We start from the raw sequence: 19,976 nt of genomic DNA, 5'->3' as shown, positions 1-19,976 counted from the left end.
TGAATCAAATGATTTGATCTGAATCAAATGATTTGTGAACACACTCAGACGTTCCAATCTAAATAAAATGATTTGCGATTCGCACTCCGAAGTCCCGATCTGAATCAAATGATTCGTGAACACGCTCAGAAGTTCCAATCTAAATCAAATGATTCGCGATTCGCACTCCGAAGTCCCGATCTGAATCAAATGATTTGATCTGAATCGAATGATTTGTGAACACACTCAGACGTTCCAATCTAAATCAAATGATTCGCGATTCGCACTCCGAAGTCCCGATCTGAATCAAATGATTTGATCTGAATCGAATGATTTGTGAACACACTCAGACGTTCCAATCTAAATCAAATGATTCGCGATTCGCACTCCGAAGTCCCGATCTGAATCAAATGATTCGTGAACACGCTCAGAAGTTCCAATCTAAATCAAATGATTTGTGATTCGCACTCCGAAGTCCCGATCTGAATCAAATGATTTGATCTGAATCAAATGATTTGTGAACACACTCAGACGTTCCAATCTAAATCAAATGATTCGCGATTCGCACTCCGAAGTCCCGATCTGAATCAAATGATTCGTGAACACGCTCTGAAGTCCCGATCTGAATCGAATGATTTGTGAACACACTCAGACATCCTGGATCACGCACCTCACTCCATGCAATGCTTTACAGAAAGTCAGCGCGCGAGATTTCAGATTGACAGTATGACATTAATACACAACGTTTTTGCTCAAAACTCACTCGACTGTGACCTAATGCAGATATTGTATATAATAAACTGATGCATAAATGTATTATGAGACAGAACGCAGAAGTTTGCCTATGTATTTTGACAATTTTTTTCACCATTAAATAGCCAAAATGTGCTTTTTACTGTTTTGTCTTGTTTTTCAAAAAAAAAAATCTATTACAAAACAACAATTTAAAAATATTTAACATTCTAGCCGGCATTATACCAACAAAGCAGAATTTAACTTAAAATTAATAAGTTATTAAAATAATATTTTTTAGCGATCAGATCCCCTTCTTGAATCAGGCGTGTATTTTTACTGTAACATTAAAAGCAGCCTTGCTGAGATGAGACTTCTTTAAAAACATATTACAGATCCCAATTTGAAAACTATTAGTGTATGTTATAAGAAATTTATTAACAGAGCTGTTGTAATTATTATTGTCTTCATTTTTATTTTATTTTACAGGACAGCAGTAAAATTACAACAATACTAACATTTATGAATGTTGGAGTTCTTGCTTTTTCTTGCAGCCTTGAAAACTGTTGTTTGTTTGTTTTCAGGAAAATCAATGTAATATATTTTTGTTCAATAATATTTTTGATTATTATTTAGAATTTGGTGGGGATTTTATGATACTATGCAATATTTGAGCAATTTTCTATGAACTATTTTATTTTCCCACAGTCATATTTCGGTATCATATATTAAATTACCAAGTGACACGTTTTTATTTTTCAACATTTTAACATATCAAAATCATATCCATGATTTTTTTTGTGTGTTTAGCTTAGCTAATGGAACAAAAGTCACCTCATTGTGTCAAAATTTTTCAGTCAAAATGACTGAAGAGGTTAACAAATATCTACGTTTGCAAAAAAAAAAGACACTTAAAGCAATAAAAAAAAATGTTTTGTTTTCTCAAAAATATTTTTTATTAATAAATAAACTAAAATAAATCCATTAATTTTTGTAGCATAAACAAAATAATGAAACATATAATAATAAATTAATATAATCAGAGACCTCATGAGACACAATCTGAGCGTCTGTACACAGTCACATGATCAATCACACTCATTTACTCACATTTGATTGGTCACTAGAAATAGAGCACAATCTGACGTATTTCTGCTTCATAAGCTGTTTATTTCCAGCGGCCGCTTGCATAAGCTGCTTAGACTATAGGCTTAAAAGTTAGTCATTTGATTGTTTTATTTAACACAGGTCATAACTTACATAAAAATGTAAACTGGTCTAATTTGAATCTGAAAAGTAAGACTAGTTGGTCAGACTAGTTAATAAGACACAGTTAATGCAACTGGCCAGAGGTGTAAATCTGTCTTTTCTGGGAGAAAATTAGGCTGAAAAACACCCAGAAATAAACAGAGAGAAGCATTTCAAACACACACTTTTCTTTTTCTTTTTGCAGTTGTGACTGTAGTAAACGGACAGATCTGGTGTTTGTAACGAGGATGTGTTTGTTTTGCGTCTCATGAAGTCTTTATATTGCAGCTGTTCTGACGGTGGATCATTCTGTGGTGGATCTGGAGACCATTGAAGCTTTATATGAGAACGTGAGTGCTCAAACCCAGCCGTCATGAAACCCAAACCTTCACCAGATTAACACCTGATTTTTATTCTCGTTCTTCACTCTTTGTTTATTTTCTACAGTCGGTGTTTTAACAGCACCAGCTGTTTGTCTTTATTACTTCATTAAATGTGTGTGTGTGTGTGTGTGTGTGTGTGTGTGTGTGAGTGTGTGTGTGCATGATTTTGTGACATATGAGGACACAAATTTGTATAATGACATGGGTATGACAGGTATTACAAGGTGAAGGTGACTTATGAGGACATTACCCCATGTCCCCATTTTTCAAAACACTTATAAATCACACAGAGTGAGTTTTTTTTAAGGGTTTACTGTGAGGGGTAGGTTTAGGGGTAGGGTTGGTGTAGGGCAATAGAATATATGTGTGTGTGTGTGTGTGTGTGTAACTAACTCTAACCATGATCTGATGATTTGATCAGTTTGTTTGTTGTTCCAGATTTTATTAACATTATATACTGTATTGTGTATTTCCTTTTTAAGACTTCATATCTGTGTGTACTAAAACTAAAACTGGTTTAGTTTAGTTTATTTATTTATAAAGCACATTTAAAAACAACAGGAGTTGCAACCAAAATGCTGTACAACAAATATAAAACAAAGTAAAAACATACCCAATCAAGACAGACAAAGGAACAAATAAAATTGTACACCCTCAAACAGAATTAAAAAAATACAGAATAAAAATAGGTTTTCAAAGAGGATTTAAACAAAGAAATAGAAGGGGAAGATCTTATGTGGAGGAGAAGACTGTTCCAGAGCCGAGATGATTTAGGAAACCCAGATAAAGTGAGTTGCAGTAATCCAACCTTGAAGTTATGAACGCATGAATTACTGTTTGAAGGTCCTTCATGGAAAGCATCCTCTTGATTCTAGCAATTGATCTTAATTTAAAGAAACTGCTTTTCACAACAGCACTAATCTGCTTATCAAAAGACAACGTAGGATCAAAGACAACGCCAAGGTTTCTAACACAGTCGCGTACATTTGATGACAGGGGGCCAATCTGCTTAACAATGCCAGAAGACACAGTTGTTGGACCGAAAACCATTATTTCAGTTTTATCATTATTCAACTGTAAAAAAATTCCATCCAGCATTTAATGTCCTGAAGACATGCAAACAGCTAATCTGCTTATCAAAAGACAACGTAGGATCAAAGACAACGCCAATGTTTCTAACACAGTCGCGTACATTTGATGACAGGGGGCCAATCTGCTTAACAATACCAGAAGACACAGTTGTTGGACCAAAAACCATTATTTCAGTTTTATCATTATTCAACTGTAAAAAAATTCCATCCAGCATTTAATGTCCTGAAGACATGCAAACATATTAGACATAGAGCAGTTATTGTTTTTAACAGGAAAATAAAGTTGAGTTTCGTCAGCAAAGAAATTATATGATAAATTATGTTTCTGAAAAATATAACCGAATGGAAGCATATATAAGGAGAAAAGGAGAGGACCCAAAATAGAGCCCTGTGGAACACCACAGGAGATTTGAGCCCGAGATGAGAAACAATTCCCCAAATTCGCAGGAAAAAATCTGTCCTTAAGGTAGGAAGCAAACTGGAAACCAGCTACCTGATCAAGTCTTTGAAGAAGGATGTCATGATCTATTGTATCAAATGCTGCACTTAAATCAAGCATGATTAAGATACAGCAAGAACCAGAGTCAAGGGAAAGTAAAACAGCATTAGTAACCTTCAAGAGGGCAGATTCAGTACTATGAAATTCTCTAAACCCAGACTGAAATGTGTCACAAATATTAAAAGTACTTAAGTAAGATGAGATCTGAGAATAGACACCTTTTTCCAAAACGTTTGAGATGAAAGATAATTTAGAAATGGGTCTATAGTTATTTAGGTAATGCTGATCAAGATTATGCTTTTTTTAACAGTGGTTGGACTATAGCATGTTTAAAAGAAGCTGGTACAATTCCATTTGTTAATTAGCTATTGATAATAGCAGTAACAACTTGACTCAAGGCTGGAAAAGCCTCTTTAAAAATCTGAGAAGGCAGAACATCAGAGTGACAAAATGAGGGCTTCATACTAAGAACAATATCATAAAGCTGTGAAGGTGACACGGGTCGGAAAAGAGATCGGGAGCTCTGATGAGAAGCCATTTCTAGAGGAAAATAATTTTGAGACGGTATGTTAGATCTAATACACTCGACTTTATGGATCAAATGTTTTAAAAACTGTTCACACAAATCAGTGGAGAATTCTAATGAGGCACTAGGAGCGGGATTTAAAACGACATTAATCGTATTAAAAAGTATCTTCGGTCTATATGCATTTTGTGCAATTAAATCTGACATGTATTTCCTCTGAGCTTCCTTAGCAGTACTCTGATTCCGTTTAAGACATTCTCTGAAACTTTCGTATGATATCTGAAGAAACCTGTGTCTTAAAGGGATAGTTCACCCAAAAATAAAAATCCTGTCATCATTTGTTGAGTTTCTTTTTTCTGTTTCTGGTCTCCATTGACTAAAAATACAGTTGGGGACCATCAAAAGATCCTCATCATCTTTTGTGTGAGAGACCTATAAAAGATGAATTATGACTGTAATATTGCACAAAATGAGTGATTTGAAGCCCAGTTAGCTCTTGATCCATCACGAGCATCTATAGTTAAACTGATGGATGTTTTGTGCCATTGCCATTATAATCACGCAAAGACTGCATTATATGGTCCTGCAATGACTAGTTTTACTTCTAATGGTTTTGTTGTGAATGTTGACAGAGAGCTCAGCCTGACGAACTGGAGAAGATCAAGAAACATTACGAGACGTCTAAAGAAGACGAGGTGAAACTTCTGGATAAACCGGAGCTGTACGTCATTCAGTCGCTCTGATCCTTCTCTGAATAAGTCGTGGGTTGTGTCAGAGACCATATATTAGGATAATAATTGCAATTATTTAACATTCATTTATAACACAGTCATGCATCTTCGTTCTGCTGATTTGCAAAAAAGGCATAGTATCAGTACATTTGCTGATGCTGAGTTCAGAAATATCAATACAAACTTTCCATCGAGTAGTTTTTTTTTACAAGGGAGAAATTAGGATGTTCAAATTCTATATATGTATCAGCCTTTAAATAACAAAAGCCGTGAATTGTCAAAAGCTTCAAAAGAGTTTAGAATGCATCACTGAACTTCAGCAAAGGACTGGAAAAATATGTTCAAATACGTTTAATGTCAAAGACCTTTACAAATAAGCAAAATAGGCTTGTTTTAGCCAAATCATTTTCTCTGTCTGTTTGGTTGCAGTACGTAAATCTGACCTTGAAATCTGGATGAGGTTTATAACAGTGTTCTAAGTGTGAAAACGAGCTGAGAATTGATCAAATAGACAGGATTCGTGTGTTTAGGATGTTTTTCTGCTGATTGATGAGCATTGCAAGACTTCCTCGCCGCACAAATAATACTAAAATAATTCTCAAAAGCAAAAATGCTACAAAATGCATCATATTTCTCCAGCAAAACAGACATTATTTTTGGAATCATTGGCTCAAAATGAGCAAGAAACCAGTATTGGCTTTTATTCAGCAAATATAATGCAGGACAGTGTTATCATAACAACATTTGAATTGATGTTTTGCTGAAATCAGCATCTTCTGGTTCACATTCCACGTACGACTAGTTATAGTAGAGTTCCAGGTTAAACGTGTGTTAAACAAAGGTTTTGAAAATATCGCTACAAGATCTAAAATCTATATATAGTGTACTGTAAATATGAGACTTTAAGAGCCTATTAGGATTTACTTTAAAACTATATTCACTCAGAAACTGATAGTGATTTTCACAAATAATTACAAAGAAACAGCAAGTAACATTGAATTGAATTAACATTAACATTAAATTAAACATGAAATTTAGAAGTAAAAGGACTGAAATAGTATCAACAGGGTTAACATAGTTAACTAAAACTAAAACAAAAATTTTTACTTCACTGAAAACAATTATGCTACATTTTTTAAAGGTAAGTGGTTACAAACTATTTATTTTAGCTACATTTAATTAAAAAATATGTTGAAAGTTAGTCAACTAAATTAGTTTATTTAAATGTAGCTAAAATAAATTGATTGCAACCACTTACCTTAAAAAAAAAGTAAATTTAATGAATAATTTTTCAGTGTTGAAATAAAATAAATATTAACTGAAATCAAATATAATAAAAAACTTAAACCTATTTTATTTCGGCAACTTTTCTCATTTTTGCTTAGTTTAATTTGATGTACTAAATTAACAAATAAATTGAAACTGAAATAAAAAGTATTAAATAAACATTTAAAAACAAAAAAATGACAAAATTGCACAAATTAAAAATTGTATAAATTATAAAAATTACAAAAAAATGAAAATTTGCTAAAACTTGAACTAAAATTAACATGAAAGCAGAAAATATAAAAATAAAATCTAATTCAGAATCTTAAAAACTATGACAGTACTGCATATCAGTGATCACTGCGTGTAAAACACATTCCAGTAATCTTTGTTTTATTTTTCAAAATGATGTATTATACTTTGCTTAACTTGGAAAAATATTTTTTTAGTGTACCAGACAAGAACTGACATCCGTAACGCAGCATCAGACATTCAGTCGTTCCTCAAAAGGATGATTAAACGCTTTACAACACATTATTATTACAATAAATGCCTCTGCTTTCCAACCCTGCTGAATGCCAGGCGTGTAAGTGCGTTAATGTGGCTTGTTTTTTATGAACTGAAGGGTGAGGGATGAGCTCTCAGATGCTGCACAAACATCTGAAGCGCTCCTGTAGAACCAAATCAGCCAGCTGCGTGTGACCTTTGACCCTCGCTGTAGTGAGTCAAACAGGAACGCAGCGGTGCTCTGTGACCCGTGCCGCTAATATTCAGCATAATCACACTTAAGTGCGCTTACTTGCATCCAGATTGGCGTGTTTTCGTGTGAAGACGTTGTGCCGAGGCTGTTGCTCACCGCTTCAATCTCGTTCATCTTCCCGCGCAGATTCCTGTACGAACTCTCCCAGATTCCCGACTTCGCCCGGCGTGCGCACTGCATCATATTCCAGTCTGTGTTCGTGGACTCCATATCATCCGTCCATCGGAAGGTGGAGATCATCTCTGCTGTGTGCAAGGTACAATCTGAAACGACTCTTCCGCTTTTCTGATTTATTTTGCCATTTCTTCTGTTACTGTTAACCCTAGTGAAATATAAATATACTTAAAGGGTTAGTTCACCCAGAAATGAAAATTAGCCCACAAATTACTCTTCTTTCAGACGAATCCAGTCGGAGTTATATTAAAAATTGTCTTTGATCTTTTTAAGCTCTATCGTTGCACTCAGCGGGTGCTGCATGCATCAGTCCAAAAGAAGTTAAATAAAAAGCGCCCATCCATAAAAAATGTCTCACACGGCTCCGGGGGGTGAACAAAGGCCTCTCTAGCGAATCGATGCATTTTTGTAAGAAAAATAACCATATTTAAAACCTAATAATCACTTTAATGTAGCTTGCACTCACTGTTGTACACAGAAGCCGCTCCGGGCGGAGGACTGTCAGTCTTTATTCACCTATTCCTCGTGGTTTCTCATTAAACTACATTAAAGTAAATAGTGTAAATTACATCACTAATGTCATAGAGTAGCACACTGTAACGCAGTGTTACAACGTGCCCCATCTGCGCAACTGCAGTTTAAAACTGGTTAGTGTCTTCTGCTAGTTAGCGAAGTATTAAAAAAATATCTAAACTGATAAATAACAGATCGGAGATTAAAATAATAGCAGATTTGCCTCATTTTAAATGAATACTAAAAACTGCATTATTACTATGGGAAAATAAATGTAAAAGCGATATCTTCAAAAGATTTGAGAATTTTGGCGCAGTTTTTTCTCTACACAAGCGGTTTGAATATTTCCGCACATGCTTGCATAACAAAATTTACCGTATTTACTAGTTACCATATCAACATTATATAGAGAAAAAAAGTGACCATAGTAAAATTTAATTTCTGGCTTAAGTAAATTTTTCAACTCAGTTTTTATTATTCGTTTAAGAAGAGACAAATCTGCTAATATTTTAATCTCCGATCTGTTATTTATCAGTTTAGATAGTTTTTTCTGTAATGCTTCAATAACTAGCAGAAGATACTAACCAGTTTTAAATTCCGGTTGCGCAGATGAGGAACGTTGTAACACTGCGTCACGATGAGAAACAGGTGAATACAGACTGACAATCAATGTTTAATGTTCAGAAATTATTATTTTAAGACATGTACAGCTTGTTTATGTGGGCCGTCTTAAGCATGGTTGCAAGTGTTTTGAATTTTTAAAAAATGCCATTATTTTATTTGAAATAAATAATAATTTTATTGACAAAAGATTTCAGTTTGTCTTAGTTTTCATGAGATCAGATAACATTTTAAGCCGTCATATGGTCATGTTACAACGTGCCCCTCAGATGTTACAATGTGTTCCACCTACGGGGCATGTTGTCACATCTCACTTCCAACTTTTGAAGGAAAATAAAGAAAAACGTATACACTGTAATTATGAAACAAAGCAACATTTGTACTAGACAAGTGTGAAATTACTGTGGATAAAAAAAATAATACTCTGAACCCCATGTGGATTTACACAAACTGAGAAGCTCAAAATGAACCGGTGCGCATTCACACTCATTTTGCCGGCACGGCTCACAAATGTAAGTGTCTTTCCAGACTTTCCTTGAGAATGACAGCGTGAAGGACGTGATCGGCCTCATCTTGGCCTTTGGGAACTACATGAACGGTGGAAACCGGACCCGAGGACAGGCGGACGGGTTCGGACTAGACATTCTGCCTAAATTAAAAGATGTCAAGAGCAGGGTATGAAAACAACGGTAACACTTTACAAATATGCATTCATTCGTGCTTAACTAATGCACAGATAGTCACGAGTTAATGTATAACTCATGAAGAACTAAACCATTTATTATTGATTACTACATCAGCAACTAACGAACATTCTGTATGATTCAGAATGACACATTTAACTGGTAACAATGTATTGATAACGTAATCTATTAATCATACAGAATGGTAATTTGTTGCTGATGCATTAATTATCAATAAATGGTTTAGTTCTTCATGAGTTATACTATATTAACACATGATGATCTGTGCATTAGTTAAGCATGAATTAATGCATATTAGTACCGCCGTATTGTAAAGTGTTACCAAAATAACACTCGTAACGTCTGCTAATGACCTTCTTTCCCATCAGGACAATCGTATGAGTCTGGTGGATTATGTGGTGTCGTACTACCTGCGAAACATGGACGAGGTACAGCGTTTATTTTATTCTGTTTATTGTATGTCACTGCATTCATAAAACCAGACTTCATATCTCTTCATATCGTCATTTTGCAGCTTAAGTGAATGTACGTATCTTCATTTAACAATGTGTAGATATTTGTATTGAAAAAACGACAAAAATACAGAGTTACAAGCAGAGAGTTTCTTGACAGATTAGCTATGTTTCCATCCAAAGTCACGAATTAAACTTATGCACTAAATTGGAATATCGCATAAAACAATTTGCGATAAAGCACCGTTGATGCGCATTAAGGAATTTATTCAGTAAAAGTGTTTCTGAGCATGTTTTCTTATCGGATAAGAAATTTATCCTACTTAGTTAAGCGCGCAAGTTTTTTTATGTGCATTTTTAGAATTTATGCGCATCTTGGCGTTTCCATCCAGCGTCTTTTTATGCGATATCCTAATATGCACATAACAATAGGTGGATGGAAACAGAGCTATTGTGTTGTTGTTGTTGTTGTTGTTTCAGAGCGCAGGAACAGAGAAGAGCGTTTTCCCGCTGCCCGAACCTCAGGATCTCTTCCACGCTGCTCAGGTCAAGTTTGAAGATCTCGCAAAAGACCTTCGCAAGTTAAAGAAGGAGCTGACAGGTATGAGTCTCGCCCGTTTCTCTGTGGTGTTGTGCTTATTTAATGCTGAAGATGGACAGAATGACAGCATCTCACATTGGAAAAGTATAGCAGGCATTCAGAAACCTTTTACACAGTGACCGTAAAATGAGAAAGATGTTTAGTAAACTGATTCACGGATCGGTTCAGTGACTCTTCTTGGGTTACTTTGTCAGTATGTGGCGCGAAGTGAGTCACTGAATCATTCATTCAAACGATTCATTGAAAAAATACAGAGCCAACTGGAACAAGAGCTTCATTCCAGTGACTCTTTTGAATCTATTCACTAAAGAGAGTTGTTCAGATTGATTCATGGATTGGTTCACTGACTCTTCTTGGGTTACTTTGTCAGTATGTGGTGCGAAGTGAGTCACTGAATCATTCACTCAAACGATTCATTGAAAAATACAGAGCCAACTGGAACAAGAGCTTCATTCCAGTGACTCTTTTGAATCTATTCACTAAACAGAGTTGTTCGGATTGATTCATAAATTGGTTCAGTGACTCTTCTTGGGTTACTTTGTCAATATGTGGTGCGAAGTGAGTCACTGAATCATTCACTCAAACGATTCATTAAAAAAATACAGTTATACATTTTTATCACATTCACTCATTAATGAAAAGTTGCTGATCAGATACAATATGTTTAATTGAAAAATATTAATAAAGTAATGATTATTTTGGTCCAAATGGACTGGGAATGTGAATATAGTCGGCTGATTTTGAATGCGTTATGAGAGTAAAGCATCATAAATGTTTCCCGCACAAAGCAAAACAATAGAAATGAGCGAACTGATCATCACTCCGTCTGTCAAGTAACATGCAGTTAAAAGCAATTTCTTTTCATTTTACACTGGAAAAAGCATTTTTACCGTAGCCTGTGCTCCAGGCCACCGCAGGGTCAAAGGCCGCGCCCCCTCCCCCAGCCCCCGGTGTCTGCAATTATTTAAATCAGCCAATAATATGGCATATGAAAGCAATTAGATATGCTCTTTCCTCATTCCCCTCCATTTGAGAATCGCTGTTAAAAACCCTGATCCTCAGTGACCCGAGGGAAAATACAAAACCACTGCCGCCCCACCTCGAGCTGTCTGTCACTCATTTATTAGCACGCAAACGCAAGACAATAAATGCAGGATAAGGGCCTCGCATTTGATCCACACCACAACAACAAAGCCTCAAACGCGAGTCCTCGGGCGCTGGCACCAGATCGCACCTACGACGGCAGCAGACAGGGATAAATATTTATGCCGTGCCATCATAAAGAGCTGCAAGTGTTCCTAATTATTCCTGCCGTCATTTCTGTTTAAAGCGAGAGCGCAGAGTTTCTGGATGAATCATTAATAGCTCAGATCAGGTATTGTAGGGATATATGATTTCTGACTTCTTCACTACAACATCATGACAGAAATACATTACTATTGAACAGTAGAATTTACTACTCAATAATAATAATACAGTTTGGTAAAAAAAAAAATATATATTTTATAATTTTCTTTTTTTTTTAATATATCGATTTTTCATCCTTTTTTTAACACTAAGCCTCTTTTGTGCATTTGAAGGAGTTGTTCAAATTTCATTGGATTACATTGATATTAGGATTAGTTCAATTGTTAGTTACATACATTCGATAAACACCATTTTTGGTAATAAATTTGTATTAAATCAAAACACAGAATTTCTAAAAAATAAAAAAAAAGACATTTCATAGGGCAGTATTTTTAAATTTTAATAAATTATTAAATTGTTATTGAATTGATTAAACATCAGTTTTGATTGTTACAATTAAATTAAACCATTAAAATTGATTTTAGAAAAATGTATAATGGAAAACAGAATTTGGGAAAATAAAAAATTAATCTGGGGAGGGATAAATCTGTAATTCAACTCATTATAAATCCTTTTTCAGGATTACAATTGAATCCAATCATTAAAATTAATTCCAGAAAAATGTAAACATAAAACACAGAATTTGGGGGGAGGGGGGAAACATAAATAAAACAGAATAAAAATTTTTACATTTTTAAAAGTTTTATGAATTCAGTTTATTGTACATCCTTTTCAATTATTAAAATTTAATTAAACCAATAAAATGGATTCCAGAAAAATTAAAACCGAAAACACAGAATTAAAGAGATTTCATAGGGCCGTAATATTGCGATCTCTGGCTTTAAACGTTTAATAAATGATTACATTGTTAAATAAATTGTAAATTCAATTGATTATGCATCCTTTTCAATTATTAAAATTGAATTCAACTTTAGAAAATTGTAAATGGAAAAAAAATTATTTGGGAAAGAATAAAACAGAATATGAGAAAACTAAAACAAGCTCATAGGGCCCTAATATTGAGATCTCTGACTTTATTAGCAATTTGAGACATCACTGAAATCTATTTAAATTCTACAGGAGACACATTTGAGTCTATTTTTTCTTGGAAGTATCTTTTTGGAATCAGCAACAGTTTCAAATTCATTTAAATCCAGACACTGCGGTGAAGGAGAAATAACTGATATCAGAGACAGTGTGTTTGCTGATTTCACACCCGCGGTGTGTGACACGGAGGGGTCGCGACACGGGGTCAGTCTCAGGGGCCGCTTACACGTCTGAACTCTGCCCTCCACGCCGCTCCCTTCAACTTTTACCAGAAATCTGATCTCCATTCCAGCTCCTTAGAAGGGTTTCATACCTACAGGTCACCCCGATGCTGCTGATGGAGTTACTTCTGTGTTCTTAAAGTCACCTCACTGGCTCTTCTGCTCAACAAGGCTGCATTTATTTGAGTAAATATACAGTAAAAATACTGAAATATGATTACAATTTAGAAGAACTGTGTTCTGTGTGAGTATCTGTTAAACTGTAATGTATGTCTGTGATGCGCAGCTGTATTTTCAGCATCATTCCTCCAGTCTTCAGTGTCACATGATCTTCAGAAATCAGTATAATATGCTGATCTGCTGCTCAAGAAACATTTCTGATTATTATCAATGTTGAAAACAGTCGTGCTGCACAATATTTTTGTGGAAACCGTGATGCATTTAATTTTTCAGGATTCACAGATGAACAGAAAGTTCAGCATTCATTTGAAAATAGATAGAAATCCCTTTACTGTCACTTCAGCATATTATACTGATTTCTGAAGATCATGTGACACTGAAGACTGGAGTAATGATGCTGAAAATACAGCTGCGCATCACAGAAATACATTACATTGCACAATATATTCACGCAGAAAACAGCTATTTTAAATTCTAATAATATTTCACTATTTTTACTGTATTTTTTAATAAAACAAATGCCGCCTTGAGCGGAAGAAACTTCTATCAAAAATGTTAAAAATTCATAATTATTCCAAACTTTTGACCGGTAATGTATATCATAATTAGTTCAGATAAATGCATCGATCTTAGCTTGAATTCTAGCATTAAATACAATATTTTCTGTTTTCTGTATAGAGCAGACACACTCGAGTTAAAGAAGCGTCTAAAAGCTGAAGTAAGGTTAATAGTGGAGACAAACTAAAGCGTTAATCAGAACCCGTATGTTCTGTCTGCTGTCTCGGGTCAGACGCTGCTCTTTTGATTAAGCCGCTGGTGGGGCGTGTAATTTCCCGGGGAAGCGCGACCGCAATCCCGAAAACAAAACCCCACTAACCGCTTCATGCACGGAGAACACGGGAATATCCAGGCAACTTTGGGCAAAATAATGAAAACACAAAAGAGACCGAAAAAACTTCAGAGACGGAAAGCACAGCTGTTTGTCTTACATTTTAATGACAAAGAGACAAACATCATCGCATGAGTAATGGTTATCAAAGGATAACAGCTCTGGACTGGCCGTTATTGAGCGTTTCCAGATGAAGCGCTCTCAGACTGAAGGATCTGTATGTGTTTGAGTCTCGTTTACTCACATGTCGGAGTTCTAAACGACGCTGTGACAGTCTGTGAATGTCTGAAACTCCTACTTTGAGGCATAACCAACCGTCGGCGTTCTAGAAGCTCCAGCGCATCTTTTTTTTAAACGGTCAAAATGTCCAGTTTTTAATGTATTCGGAACATTAGAGGAACATTCCATCCTATCATTTTCAAAAACATCATGAAGAAAAAAATCACGTTAAATCTGAATGTTCTCTTAACATTTAAAACAGCTGTTTGTTATAATTAAAGAATGTTTCTTCTTGTTAGACGAGCGTTCCATTTCATCATTTTGAAAATTTTACGAGAAAGTTACATTTGAATATTATACATCCATTTTTTGGTTCTTGGTTACGCGGACGTTAAAGGAACGTTCCTTTTTGTAATTTTTAAAACGTTATGAGAATGTTACATTTCAATGTTCTCTCAACATTTAAAACAACCATTTTTTTGTGTTTAAAGAACGTTATTTCTTGATTATGTCAACGTTAGAGTAAAATTCCATTCTAACATTTTTGAAAACATTATGAAAATGTTACATTTGAATGTTCTCTCAACATTTAAACACCTTTTTTTTTTTTTACATTTAAGGAACGTTTCTTCTTGGTAATTTGAATGTTCGACGAACATTCCATTTCATCATTTTGAAATTTGTATGAGAAGGTTACGTTAAAGGAACATTCCTTTTTGTAGTTTTTAAAACTTTAATAAATATGTAACATTTGAATGTTCTCTCAACATTAAAACATCTGTTTTTTATGGTTAAAGAATGTTGTTTCTTGGTTATGCAAACGTTAGAGGAACGTTCCATTCTATAATCTTGAAACCATTATGAAAACATATCTTTCTGGACAGATTTCAAACTCACCGTCGTCATAATGAGCCGCATACTCTGAAATCATTAGGAGACTCGTAAACGAGTCTCATGTTTGACACCAGAGCAGTCGGTCCGGAAATCAAAAGCATTCTTGCTCTGGTTCCGTTGAATTCGCTCCAAAAGCGTCTTTGATGCTCATCTGTTTGAGATGAGATTCACACACCTCTTCCTCATGTTTCTCGTTTAACTCGTTTATGGATGTGCTGGTAACGTGATACACAGAACTCACCTGCGCTTCATTAATTCACCGCCTTGCTGCTTCACTCAGCAGCCCATCGGTTCCTAATATCATACCATTCATGCAATATGTAGTTAGTATGCAGTGCGTTACGGGAATTTTGTGTATACTTAAAAACTCTGTGGCAGATGTACAATGCAATGCACTTGACCTGCCATTTCTAGTGTGATAAATGAACTGCGTGGGACATCAGCTGCTCTATTTGGAGTCAAAGTTGAATTAAAACAAGATACCTTTAATTAAAGGACTAGTTCACCCAAAAATAAAAATGTGCTGCAAATCTGCTCATCCTCAGGTCACCCGAGATTAGGATGAGTTTGTTTCTTCATCAGATTTGGAGAAATGTAGCATTGCATCAGTGCCTCACTGCAAGTGGATGGGTGCCGTCAGAATGAGAGTCCAAACAGCTGATAAAAACATCACAATAATCCACAAGTAATCCACAGCACTCCAGTCCATCAGTTAATATCTGGAGAAGACAAAAGCTGGAACAAATCCATCATTGAGACATTTTAAACTAAAATACGAGTCCATAATCCATAATAACTCTTCCTCCAGTGAAAAAGTGTTCTGGTGTGAATCAGGAGAGAAATCTGCACAGATCAAGCAGTGTTTAAACAGTCCAAAACAGCCCAAAACTTGAAATTTTTTGTCTTCTCCAGATGTTAACTGATGGACTGGAGTGCTGTGGATTACTTGTGGATTATTGTGATGTTTTTATCAGCTGTTTGGACTCTCATTCTGACGGCACCCATTCACTGCAGAGCATCTATTGCTGAGGCAGTGATAATAACTGGATGGGACTGATATCAGATGTGATGTCTGATGTGTGTGTACTTGTGTTAGTAGGCCGTATGCAGTCGGTATTTCTGATTCTTCATGTGTTTGTCCTGCAGCGTGTGTGAAGGAGGTTGAGCAGGTGTGTGAAAACTCCTCTGAGGAACATCTACAGCCCTTCAAGGACAAGATGGAGACCTTCGTCAGCACCGGTGAGTCTCAAAAACATCCCCTTCACCTGTTACAGAAATACAGCATCTGTCTGGGTTCCTCATCAAGCAGGACTAGACCTGGGTGAACTGGTTTTCTGGTCATCTGCATGATCAGTAGGAGAAATCAATCAACTGATCAATGTAGGGATATCAACGATTCATCGATGATCGATTGTTGATGCGCAAAACACGTGCGAGCGGCTGTGATTCATTCATTCATGTCATTCATTCATAATGAACTAATTAAGCTTTTAATGTGATTTAAACTTTAAAAGTACATTAAAATAGAAACAACACAAAGTTCTTTAACATGGAAAGCAATAGAAATTATATAATCCCAGATAATTGTTTCATATCGACGCGATATAGGCTATTCATTCCTACAACTTGTTAATTCGTTCCTACGACTTATTAATTTATGGCCACTGTCCATGTTTCATTAATTTTGTTCCTTAAATAACCCATGATTGAACTAAATGAGGGAAACGAATTGATAAATCAAACGAATTCTTAATTCATGGCCATGAAATCTTTAATTTCCCTTCCCACATGTTTACCACAGTAAGAGATGCGAAAACAGTGATTAAAAGTGAATGACAATAAAATAAACCTGTGAAATTAGAGGGTTTAGGAAAAGACACAATGCCTAAATATTATTGAATTTGTGGAAATTCGTGACCAAACCAGAACAAAGCCGCGTAAATGTAGGCTATATGAACTCGAACGGCATCCAAAAGCATGGTCGTGATGTAACATTTACCAGCTAACCAATTATTCCTCTAATAAACAAAGCTTTTATACCACACTTATGTCATAAGCAGAGCTTACGATTTGTAAATAAATAATTACTGGGTTCAAAACAGCAATTAAAAGGCACTGTGACCGACACTGACAATACATTTTCCCGGAGCATTCACTAAACGGTGATGCCACAACTACAAGAGCATCGTTCACAAGTTTCTGTAGGACCGAACTAGCCCAGAGCACAGGTTTTCAAGCCCTGGGACAAAATGGGATGCTTTAAGGAAAATGTATAGCCTATGTAAGTTCCATAAACCAGTTCACGGAAAGGAAACCGAGAACCGAGATGACAACGTGCATCCTGTTCATTTGCTTTATTTTACAAAAGCACAAATCTTCTGTTTTTATTGTGAGTGTGCAAAAATAAAAGTAAACACTTTTGCGGATTATATCTTACTCCAAAAATTGAGTTTTTTTTTATGTTTCAGCTGTTCGAACGCACCGGCGCCTCGCGCACACAATTCAAACTTAACATCGCAGTCTGTTCATTATCAAAATAACATACAGTCAACCAAACATATAAAAGGTTACACTGGTCAGTTTAAACAGACCGTAGTATACCGGTCCACTCTGCTGTTAAGGACGTTTCTGCTCATGTGAAGAGGATGATCTTTTCCGTCTATATGCGAATGCGTGTAAAGTACAAGCCTAGTTTACATTATAAATAATAGTTTAACATTCAAATACATTGCGAATATGGAAACATTTGGATTTGTGCCGAATGAGATACATCTAGCCAAACCCACGCGCTCGCTCCGTCTCGTATGCACGCAAGCACGCACTGTCACGATCTAATGCACTGTAAATGCCAGATTTTTAAAAACAAATAAGCCTACCGCAACGCAGTGCTGGGGGTAACGCATCACAAGTTACGTAATCAGATTACTTTTTTCAAGTAACTAGTAAAGTAATGCATTAAAAACAAACAAGCAAGCCCTGCCCAGATTTAAAAAGTAACTCAAAAGTAACGTAACGCATTACTTTCCCTAAAAAATAACTAAGACTCATATTTTTGGACAAGCTTTTAATGAACAATATGGTTTGGCTGTCATTGAATTTTGTGGTATTTTTACACCTGGTACTTAATTTGTTTTGGTTTTATTTTCTTACTGTAAAGCACTTTGTGACTCCTCCTTGTCTGTGAAAGGTGATATATAAATCAATTTGACTTACTTACTTACTAAGTAATGTAATTAGTTACTTTTTTAGGGAGTAATGCAGTCATTCATTCTCTGTTCACCTATAAGAATCTCATGAAAACATCTCCAGCTCATGTTTCACTCCAAAATCGAAAGAAAGAATTAAGTATATTATTATATTTGCCATAAAGAAAATGAAGCCTGTCATTCGGACCATTAGGACATTTTGCACATTTGCATGACAATTAAGCACATTCATATTACTGTAATGTGTCTGCACTTTTTATTTTTAATGGAAATTCTCACAAGATACTAATTTCCTTAATGCAACCATTTAGTATCAATTACTTTAAATCAGCATATATTAAAGACAATGCTGCACTTTATATTTTGGATGGGTTTTCAATCCTTTAAATACCACAGACCCACAAATAAGATCATCCTCATGGAAAGGACACAGTTTGAATGGGCATGATGCCTCTGATAGGACAGCATCATAAAAGTTATTGTATAAATCCCTTGTATAAAGACCCAACTGATGAAAAATGTATATTACAAATTTCTATTATTTGGAAAATTGTTTTAATCAAGTTGCATTATTCTATTCTACTCTATTGTACAGGTAATATTTATTTATTTACTTAAAATTGTAATCTTATATATATATATTAGTGCTGTCAATCGATTAAAAAAATTAACTAATTAATCGCAAATTTTTTCTGAAATTAATCACAATGAATCCCACCTAACGTTAAAGTTTTTAAATATACTTTTATATTGCAATAATCTCACATTCAATTTTCAAATTAATGTACAAACAACATAAAGACAGTATATTTTTAAATATTTGTTTAATGGCATCTTTTTTTATGGCTGAAGGCCAGTATCAATGATACCAATGCTGATATCTTTATAAAATTGCCCCCCCCCCTCCTAATTTTTAACCATTGACTAGCCATTCAGCATTACAGTGTAATTGAGAGCTATCTATTTTAGCATTTATTAGACTTTTAAAAACTTATTTCTAAATTAAAAGTGAACTTAAAACAATCTTCACATAAACATATTTATTTATTTACTTAAAATTGTAATCTTATATATATATATTAGTGCTGTCAATCGATTAAAAAAATTAACTAATTAATCGCAAATTTTTTCTGAAATTAATCACAATGAATCCCACCTAACGTTAAAGTTTTTAAATATACTTTTATATTGCAATAATCTCACATTCAATTTTCAAATTAATGTACAAACAACATAAAGACAGTATATTTTTAAATATTTGTTTAATGGCATCTTTTTTTATGGCTGAAGGCCAGTATCAATGATACCAATGCTGATATCTTTATAAAATTGCCCCCCCCCCTCCTAATTTTTAACCATTGACTAGCCATTCAGCATTACAGTGTAATTGAGAGCTATCTATTTTAGCATTTATTAGACTTTTAAAAACTTATTTCTAAATTAAAAGTGAACTTAAAACAATCTTCACATAAACCCATTATAATAAGTGTCATATTTACCCGTGCGCTTCAGCAGAAATATACAGAAATTGAAGTTATCAAACTCTAAATTAAATATAGATGAATCCTTAAAGCTATAAAAGTTATTGATTTCCTCTTTTTTCTTTGTCCTTTGATTAAGTCATCACAGCAGCTGGTTATTAGGTTGTTTTGGCTGCTATTACTTTAAGAGCTGCCGCTGCTGAACGTGACGC

General features: G+C 34.9%; 1 protein-coding gene across 1 annotated transcript in view; it reads left to right on the top strand.

Annotated features, from left to right (window-relative positions):
- LOC107598149 (formin-like) overlaps positions 1-19,976 on the top strand; it is a 71,831-nt gene that overhangs the window by 40,901 nt on the left and 10,954 nt on the right. Inside the window, exons 10-16 of the mRNA XM_016289422.1 lie at positions 2,248-2,309; positions 5,091-5,179; positions 7,342-7,471; positions 9,052-9,198; positions 9,596-9,655; positions 10,160-10,280; positions 16,224-16,316. Coding sequence (XP_016144908.1) covers positions 2,248-2,309; positions 5,091-5,179; positions 7,342-7,471; positions 9,052-9,198; positions 9,596-9,655; positions 10,160-10,280; positions 16,224-16,316 — 702 coding nt within the window. The remainder of the gene's footprint in view (positions 1-2,247; positions 2,310-5,090; positions 5,180-7,341; positions 7,472-9,051; positions 9,199-9,595; positions 9,656-10,159; positions 10,281-16,223; positions 16,317-19,976) is intronic.

The sequence above is a fragment of the Sinocyclocheilus grahami genome, unplaced genomic scaffold, assembly GCF_001515645.1.
Source record: "Sinocyclocheilus grahami isolate Dianchi unplaced genomic scaffold, SAMN03320097.WGS_v1.1 scaffold245.1, whole genome shotgun sequence".
Taxonomy (NCBI): domain Eukaryota; kingdom Metazoa; phylum Chordata; class Actinopteri; order Cypriniformes; family Cyprinidae; genus Sinocyclocheilus; species Sinocyclocheilus grahami.
The sequence above is the reverse complement of the archived record's forward strand: the minus strand, read 5'-3'. Positions and strand labels throughout refer to the sequence as shown.